This window comes from Aethalodelphis obliquidens, unplaced genomic scaffold, assembly GCF_003676395.1.
Source record: "Aethalodelphis obliquidens isolate GAN/ISIS:26980383/991018 unplaced genomic scaffold, ASM367639v1 scaffold16, whole genome shotgun sequence".
NCBI lineage: Eukaryota > Metazoa > Chordata > Mammalia > Artiodactyla > Delphinidae > Aethalodelphis > Aethalodelphis obliquidens.
In genome coordinates, this window is record NW_020837960.1 from 9,571,657 (window position 1) to 9,581,212 (window position 9,556).

Here is a 9,556-nt window from a genome sequence, read left to right on the forward strand (position 1 = left end):
GGAGAAGGCCACATGAAGACAGAGGCAGAGACTGAGTGATGCAGCCACAAGCCAAGGAATGCCTGGAGCCACCAAAAGCTGGAAGAGGCAAGGAAGGATTATTTTTCCTTAGGAGGGAGCTGGTCCCGGCTGACATCTTGAATTTGGACATCTGGCCTCCAGAACTGTAAGCAAATAAATTTCTATTTTTGCAAAAGCCACCAAGTTTGTGGAAATGCTTGTTATGGCAACCATGGGAAACTAATACACCAACCTAAGACGTTCCTTTAGAGTTACTCATTTTCTCATCAACACCACTATTTTAAATTGCCCTTTGTTGGATGCCTTGAGATTTTTATACCGAGTGGCAATGCACCATTGGAAGATTCAGATGAGCGAGAGATCGAGTTCCCAACCCTAACCCCAACCCTAACCCTAACCCTAACACTTTTCCTAAGTGGGAGAAGCACTATTGAGAACAGGGAGGTAGAAATACAGCACCAGTGTAATAGTTTGACCACACTGCTTTTCTGGCAGAACAATTTTTTTTTTTGCGGTACGCGGGTCTCTCACTGTTGTGGCCCCTCCCGTTGCGGAGCACAGGCTCCGGACGCGTAGGCTCAGCGGCCATGGCTCACGGGCCTAGCCGCGCCGCGGCATGTGTGATCTTCCCGGACCGGGGCACGAACCCGTGTCCGCTGCATCGGCAGGCGGACTCTCAACCACTGCGCCACCAGGGAAGCCCTGGCAGAACAATTTTAAGAAAGAAGACAAACTCAAGTTGAGGATCTGAATATTAATTCCCTAAAAGTTGCTGAGAGCTCATCAACTAGCAACTCACTTTGCTACGTCCAGTTTGAAGGCCGTTGCTGTCGGGCACAGTGAGGCTGGCTTTTCCGGAATTTGCAAGGTGGATTTATTTTCCTCTTATCCCCTCATCCCTGCCTCAGCCCAGAGAGGAATGACCATCCCCAATACTTTCACTTCCTGCCTCCCCCTTCATCCCTTTTCTGGCTGCTTCTTAATAGGAGAGTGATTTATTGATGGCTAAGTTCGATCAGGATCCTCAATAGGGTGGGTTGACCAGTCAAAGTCACTCATGCAGCATGAGCAGTTGACTGTCCCCTCTTGGAGCTCCCTGCCTGTATTCAGGTGGAGCCGGTCTTGTGCTTCCAACCTTCATGTTTGTTGTAGGGCCTCCGGGAGGAGAGTCACATCCTCACTACAGCCACAGGCATGATTGCTCTCAGTCAAGCGGGCTTGGAGTAGGAGGTCCCACTGTGTTCTCCAGCCCAGCTTTCCCATGAAGAAACCTGATGCTTTGGGACTATCTAACAGTCCTGGTTGATTCTTCCTTAGCATCCCCTCTCTTCCTCACTAGAGATTCTCCAGAACTTCCTCCAACCTCCCCTAGTGAAAGATCTGATAGCCTTTTCTATTCATGTGCATATTTGGTGCACAAAGACAGTCTTTTTTTTTTTTTTTTTGGCTGCGCCCACGGGATCTTAGTTCCCTGAACCCGTGCCCCCTGCATTGGAAGCTTGGAGTCCTAACCACTGGACCGCCAGGGAATTCCCCACAAAGACAGTCTTTTATCTTTGAAAAACATCAATGAAAACTGTGAAGAGAGTAGATCTTAAAAGTTTTCATCACAAGAAAAAAAAATCTGTAACGTTGTATGGTAGCAGATGTTAACTAGACTTATCGTGGTGATCATTTTGCAATATATACACATGTTGAATCATTATGTTGTACAATTGTGAGTTTGTACATTATGTTGTACAAACTAATATAATGTTATAGACCAATTATACCTCACTAAAAAAAGAAAAACATCAAGAAAATCCATATGAATGATTATGGCAATGCTTGGAGACCTCATGGGCCTGGGATAATAATCTCTCCCATCTGTTTTCCCCAGGAAGCCCCTGAGAGAGGCTCATTTGTGCCGGGGAAGTGAAGATTCACAGCATCTGGCTCAGCATTCGGTCCGGCTCTCTGAGGGCCAGCCTGTGTGTCAGCCGTGAAGAGGCAGGTTCGGGAAGCTAAGTCACTGTGGTCCACAGGTGACTCAGAATGTAAGCTAGATGCTACCACATGGCTGAACCTTGAGGACATTCTGTGAAGTGAAGAAAGCCAGACATAAAAGGACAAATATTGTATGATTTTACTTATATGAGGTACCTAAATTAGTCAAGTTCATAGAGACAGAAAGTGGACTAGAGCTTCCTAGGGCTGGGGGGAGAGGTGATTGGGGAGTTAGTGTTTAATGGGCACAGAGTTTCAGTTTGGGATGATGAAAAAGTTCTGGGGATGGATGGTAGTGATGGTAGCACAACAATGTGAGTGTACTTAACGCCGCTGAACAGTACACTTAAACATGGTTAGGATGGTAAATTGTATGTTATGTGTATTTTCCCACAATAAAAAGAAAAAGAATGGATCTAGAGATTAATAACAGGATTAGGTGTGGTCAGTGCTCAAGGGATCCCCGGGATTGGGAGGGAGTGCAGGAGGGGTTCTCTCAGTTATGTGATATGAAGTGAGGGCTGTGGTCAAAGGGGGTTGGATTTCTCTTCTTACCTTACATTTCCCAGCTATATCCCTCAGTGGATCTAGAAGAGCAGACCAGAAAGCATCCTCACACACAAAAAGGTACAAACGACACAAACATGGCATGACTGCACTTGGAATACAGCAAGCTTTTGCATTCTCTAGACTCGAAGGAAAGTTCGAGCAAAGCTCTCTCTCCCCTTGGCTGCGTGTATCCAGATGTGGTGACTGCTGTCACTGAAACCAGGCTGAGTTTGCGAGGCACAGCCTTTAAACCAGTGCGAGTTCCTGAACTTTCTGGGTTTGGGATTCTTTTGAGCATCTGATGGATGACCAGTATTAACTTTCTTACCTGAAAAATCCACATATACACATCCACTCATGGATCCAATTAGGAGTTCATGGGCCTAGGGTTACACACACCTGCTCTAGACGCTGAACAATTTTATCTAGGCATTTGCCTGCCGTGTCAGCCTGTCAGCCATTGCCACCAGGTCAGTTTAGGTGCCAATTAGGCCCTTGCTTATAGGTATTCCTAGAAGCTGACAGTCTGGGAGGAGACATACACATTATTGGTTGGGATTTCCTAGTTTTAAGTGACAGAAAACTAACCTAAAGAGCTTAAGTTAAAAGTCAATATATTGGTTCTTTCTGTTTTGTTTTGTTTTGCGGTACACGGGCCTCTCACTGTTGTGGCCTCTCCCGTTGCGGAGCACAGGCTCCAGATGCGCAGGCTCAGCAGCCATGGCTCACGGGCCCAGCCACTCCGCGGCATGTGGGATCTTCGCAGACTGGGGAACGAACCCATGTCCCCTGCATCGGCAGGCGGATTCTCAACCACTGCGCCACCAGGGAAGCCCAATATATTGGTTCTTTTAACTGGGATAATGGGTTGCAGGTACTGCTGGTTCAGGCTTAAAGAATATCATCAGGGGGCTTCCCTGGTGGTGGTCCAGTGGTTAAGACTCCATGCTCCCAATGCAGGGGGCCTGGGTTCAATCCCTGGCCAGGGAACTAGATCCTGCATGCATGCCGCAACTAAGGAGTCCCCAAGCCGCAACTAAGGAGCCTGCGAGCCGCAGCTAAGGAGCCCGCCTGCTGCAACTAAGACCCGGCACAACCAGATAAATAAATAAATATTTTTTAAAAAGTGTCATCAGGATTCAGTCTCTCTCTCCATCTCACAATTCTGTTCTCCTCTGTGTTCTTAGATTTTCCCATGGAGGCAAAGCTCTAGGCATCCATATTAGTACTAGTGATTTTAGGAGGAGAAACAGATTCTTCTCTTCCAGGATCCAAAGCCTCAAGAAAAGGTTCTACTTGGGTCACAGACCCACCTTCTCTCTGTGGCCAGCCTGCATCTTGTACTTCCCCATGGATTGGGGATGCGGAGGCATGTAACTGACAGCCTTAGAAAGTGGAGAAAGGAGTTCCTGAGAGGAAAAGGTCCTGGACAGAATACAAGTAACAGACATCTACTGCAGACATGTATGCAAATGATTGTAAGTCCGCATGACGAATACTATAAAGGAAGCGCTGTGAGGTCTTGTGGGGACAGAGGAGGGGTCATCAATTCTACTGGATATGTTTTGGATAAAGACAAGTAAAGCTTCATGAAAGATATCATGTATGATCCAGTTCTTTAAATAAAAACAGAAATATATTTATTTTGCTAAACATTGTTTATCAGTAGCTCCATGGCTATTGTCTTCTTTGTTCATTGTTTTATTCCTAGATCCAAGCACAGTGCCTACATATTTTAGGAACTCGACGAATATTTGTTGAGTTGGAGTTTTAGAACAACAGTAGGGTAACCTCCCGTTTAGACTAAGATTTAAAGAAATTGAAGCACAAAAAGATCCTGCTGATAAATTGATGTCCCATTTTCTGATTTGTCTTTAGTAAGCTCTTACCTACAGAGACTCAGCTTTGAAATAACCCCAGCACTCCGTTTTATTTGTATTGTTATTATTTCTTGTCACCAACATCTGATTTTGTAAGTTCTCAGGGAGTGCTTGGAAGAACTGAAGGTTTTCTTAGTCAACTTGCTTCTCTTTCTATCCAGTCTCTCCCTAGAGAATATATTTTTTTCACTGTGATCCAAACAGACCTGAAATGACATGGAATTTAGGCAGCCTGCATATATAAACTAATACCTAATCAGGATCTAGTGAAAAAATTACTAAGGTGAGGAGTTTTGATTTAGTAATACTTAACTGTTACTTACATCAAATACCTTTTTTTTTTCCTGGCTGCGCAGCACGGCTTGTGGGATCCTGGTTCGCCGAACAGGGATTGAACCCAGGCCCTTGGCAGTGAAAGGCAGAGTCCTAACCACTGGACCACCAGAGAATTCCCTCAAACAGCTTTTAGACCTTCGTTTTGAGTGTCATCACTTCACACCTTAGGCCAGCTCATTCCTCAAAGGTTCTGTGCTGGTTTTTCTCTCCTACTCTCATCACTGGTCCATGCTTGGCCCTCTTTTATTTTATCTACTTGTGTGTTTATTTGTTAATAATATAACGACCGGGACTTCTCTGGTGGCACAGTGGTTAAGAATCCGCCTGCCAGTGCAGGGGACACGGGTTTGATCCCTGGTCTGGGAAGATCCCACATGTCGCGGAGCAACTAAGCTCATGTGCCACAACTACTGAGCCTGTGTGCCACAACTACTGAAGCCCATGAGCCTAGAGCCCACCCGGGCTCTGCCACGAAGAGTAGCCCCTGCTCGCTGCAACTAGAGAAAACCCTCGGGCAGCAACGAAGACCCAACAAGGCCATAAATAAATAATTTTAGAAAGTTACCTTTAAAAAAATAAAATAAAATAATATAACGACCACCCATGATCTCACTATGCAGTCAGCGAACCAACACACTGACAAAAACTTCCACCTCCTCCGTGCCCTGTCCTGGCCCATCCCCCTGCCTCTTCCACGTGTATAGCCACAATTCTGAATCTTGTATTTTTTTTCATTCTCGATTTAAATTATTTTTTATCACATGTCGCACGCAAAGAAGTTAGTGATTAGTTTCAACTCTTCTTGACTTTTATGAAAAGGATATTATGCTGTATATAGTCTTCTGGGACTTTTTTCCCATTTAGTTTTCTATTACTAAGAGTTGTGGTTTGCAGTGATTCATTCGTCTTCACTGCGGTATAGTATTTCATTGTTTGACTATACCAGCATTTATTTATCTGGCCTCCTGGATAATGGAGTTTAGGCTTTCACATTTCTTGCTCTAACGAGCATTCTCATAAGTGGTTTTCTCTCCCAGTGCATACCTGCTGGAGTCGTCCTCGGTTTATACCTATGAATGGAATGTGGGTCCATTGTAGGATGTATGAATGTTCAACTTTGCAGTATAAAGCCAGACTGTTTTCCAAAGCAGTTGTAACAGTTTATACTCTCACCATCCTATTGATCTATCCTCTTCAGCACTTGGTACTGTCAGACTTCTCAAGTTTTGCCAACTAAATGGATGTAAATTGGTATCTCTCTTTATGGTCTTGATTTGCGTTTCCTGGATTATTTATAAGGAATTCAATAAATGGAACAGGAAAAAAATTATTATCCATATGAAAAATAAATCAGATTCCTATCTCACATCAGACATGCAAATCAACTCCAGATGGATTAAGGATTCAAATATCAAAAGCAAAACTTTAAAACTTTCAGGAAAAAAATATGAGTGAATATCTTTAGATCTGGAGGGTAGGGAAGGATTTCTTAAACACTGGACCCAAAAAAGCCCATTATCAAGTAAGTGTGATGACTTTGACTATATTGAAATTAAAAACTAGTATTAATTAAAAGACATGTTAAAGAAGGTGAAAAGGTAAACTACAAATAGAGAAGATGTATCATATATAACAAAGAATCTCTATCAAGAATATTTTAAGGGACTTCCCTGGTGGCACAGTGGTTGAGAGTCCGCCTGCCGATGCAGAGGACACGGGTTCGTGCCCCGGTCCAGGAAGATCCCACATGCTGCGGAGCGACTGGGCCCGTGAGCCATGGCCGCTGAGCCTGCGCGTCCAGAGCCTGTGCTTGGCAACGGAAGAGGCCACAACAGTGAGAGGCCCGCGTACCGCAAAAAAAAAAAAAAAGAATATTTTAAGAACTTCTACAAATCAATAAGCAAAGGACAATAACCCAATAGAAAAATAGGCAAAAGACATTTCACAGAAGAGGAAACACATAAAACCAATATTCATATTGCAAGACACTCCATTTCCTCAATTTAAAAAGCATCTTTTGAGGAAAAATATGATACTTTAAAAACTTAGCTACTATGGTCTTCCTCCAGGCTAAGAAAAAATAACATATAGAAAAACAAAATGCAAACTTAAACATTCATCCAATATTCCAGAAAAAGCAACCAAAATGAAAGAAGAATATTTACCAATGTATTTTAAGCTTATTCTCTGAGTTGGAGGACTTCTGCTGCCTTGCACATTGTTGGCACTCAGCAATGATTAATTAGTTGATTGATTCACTGCACCTGATTTTCTGTAAGAATAACTTTGATTTCTTTCAGACTCAGAATAGATGGGCACATAGTTTTAAGACATTAATAAACATTATAGAACATGATCTTCTTTCTCTGAACTCTGTGACCTGTTGGCTATGAGAATAAAGCATCCACTTGAAGGAAGAAATCAGATTTAATCTAAAAGGCATGGTATAGCTATGGAGCGCCCAGACCCTGTGGTTGAAAACAAAGTGTTCAGTCGGCATTGCTAGGGCGAATGAGAGCGCAAAAGAGTATGGGAATGCCCCCAGGCCCCCTCACATACTGATCTCAAAATCAAATGAATGTGCTTTTATGAAACAGGCACTACATTGTAAGGTGCTCTCAGAGAGCACTGGTTTAGTAAAGGTGACATTCCAGAGAGTAGTTACTTCTTTTGTATCAGATTGTAAAAATGTGAGCTCATGATACTTTATTTATAATTTTTTATTCAGGAAAATGGCTCAAAATATTGATATTTTTGAAGATTGATCTGTAAGGGAGTATCTAAAGGAAATCGATGTGATAATATTGCCTTGGATTTTCTGCAGGAAGCTATAACCTTATTGTGTATAATCTTTATCTAGATAATGTGAAAATACATACTAAAAGACCTAGAATTCTATGTGTTTTTTGACCCAGCAATTTAACATGTATGAATTAATTCTAAGGAAGCAATCACAGATGAGCCTAAAGATATAGCTACTAGAATATTCATCAAAGCATCCCCTATAAAAGTGAAAAAGTAAAAACAATATAAATGTTAAAAATGAGGAATTGATTAAATTGCAATTTACCAACACATCTATTAAAATAATGAGAAAACATATTTGACATGGAAACTGATCATACGATTACTGGTAACAAACAGGGTATAACGTATGATCTTATTTAAACTATATACACCAATGTATGCCTAAGGAAAACAGACTGAAAAGATAGACACCAAACAGGAGAAGAGAAAATGCAGCACAAATGATTTGAAGGCCATGGATTACAGACAGAGTAGCAGATGGAAAAACTAGGAGCAAAAACACAAACACAACAAACAAAACTTAGGAATATAATGGATTGAAGGAATGAAAACTGGAAGTGTAATTCAACTCTCAAAAAAGAAACGCGGGCTTCCCTGGTGGCGCAGTGGTTGAGAGTCCGCCTGCCGATGCGGGGGACACGGGTTCGTGCCCCGGTCCGGGAGGATCCCGCGTCTCGCGGAGCAGCTGGGCCCGTGAGCCATGGCCACTGAGCCTGCGCGTCCGGAGCCTGTGCTCCGCGACGGGGGAGGCCCGCGTACCGCAAAAAAAAAACACAAAAAACAGAAAAACAGTGAAGATTATGGCTAGAATATGAAGAATATCAGGTCCAAAGTGGTATAATTGTTACACTAAAATTGAAAGGCTTGGATGCTCTGAAGAGTATGTACATCAGGAAAATATGTGTTAGATCTAGGGCTCAACATTTCTTTTCTTTTTCTTTCTTTCTTTTTTTTTTTTTAATCTCAGTTTCCCTACCAGGGATAGAACCGTCGCCCCCTGCAGGGCTCAACATTTCTGAGCACATACTATGTGCCAGGAGCTGCAGGTGTGCCTTATTGTATCCTTTTTGGAAACCCTGGGATAAGTAAGGATCAGAAAGGTCAGGTGGTCTGCTCAAGGTCACATGGCTATGACAAGGTGGAGCTGGGATTCTGAGCCGGGTCTGGGTACTGCTAGCGTACCATGGCGAGAAAGAAACGATTGGTAACTATAATTTTTAATGATTTTGAACTTAAGCCCCAACAATGGAGGAAAAGATCAGCGAACTATGGTATATCACAGATGCCTTATCAGAATCTCAAAAACAACAACGTTGTGGACTATTTCTTTTCTTTTTCTTTTTTTTGGCTGCGTTGGGCCTTCGTTGCTGTGAGCGGACTTTCTCTAGTTGCGGTGAACGGGGGCTGCTCTTCGTTGTGGTGCGCGGGCTTCTCATTGCAGTGGCTTCTCTTGTTGCGGAGCACGGCATCTAGGCGCGCGGGCTTCAGTAGTTGCAGCACGAGGGCTCGGTAGTCCCTACAGTGCAAGCTCGGTAGTTGTGGTGCACTGGCTTAGTTGCTCCACGGCATGTGGGATCTTCCTGGACCAGGGCTCGAACCCGTGTCCCCTGCATTGGCAGGCGGATTTTTAACCACTGCACCACCAGGGAAGTCCTGTGGGCTATTTCTATAGCTAATATCGTACATATGAAATGTCATTAAGTGGAAAAAACAGAACCCAGGATCATCTACGCACACTGATGAGAACTCTGCCAAATGCATGTGCTCGTGCTGACCAAGACTGGAGGTGTTTGTACGATGCATGCTGGTGCATTATTGAATGTGTAAGAGGCTTTTGTGCAAGCGAAGACCACTTCCTTCTATTATGCCTTATTTAATGTAACAATGTATTCTTCTTATGTATATTTTGAACAATTAACATTCCTTTAATCATTGAAATTTATATCCTTTTGAGTATTTACATGACTTCCACAACC

The 9,556-nt window shown here is 43.1% G+C and overlaps 1 protein-coding gene across 1 annotated transcript in view; it reads left to right on the top strand.

The window, feature by feature from the left end:
- NAA16 (N-alpha-acetyltransferase 16, NatA auxiliary subunit) overlaps positions 1-2,176 on the top strand; it is an 80,707-nt gene extending 78,531 nt beyond the window's left edge. The window contains exon 20 of the mRNA XM_027116157.1: positions 1,901-2,176. Within this exon, the coding sequence (XP_026971958.1) occupies positions 1,901-1,939 (39 nt within the window). The 3' untranslated portion in view covers positions 1,940-2,176. The remainder of the gene's footprint in view (positions 1-1,900) is intronic.
- The last annotated feature ends 7,380 nt before the right edge of the window (positions 2,177-9,556 follow it).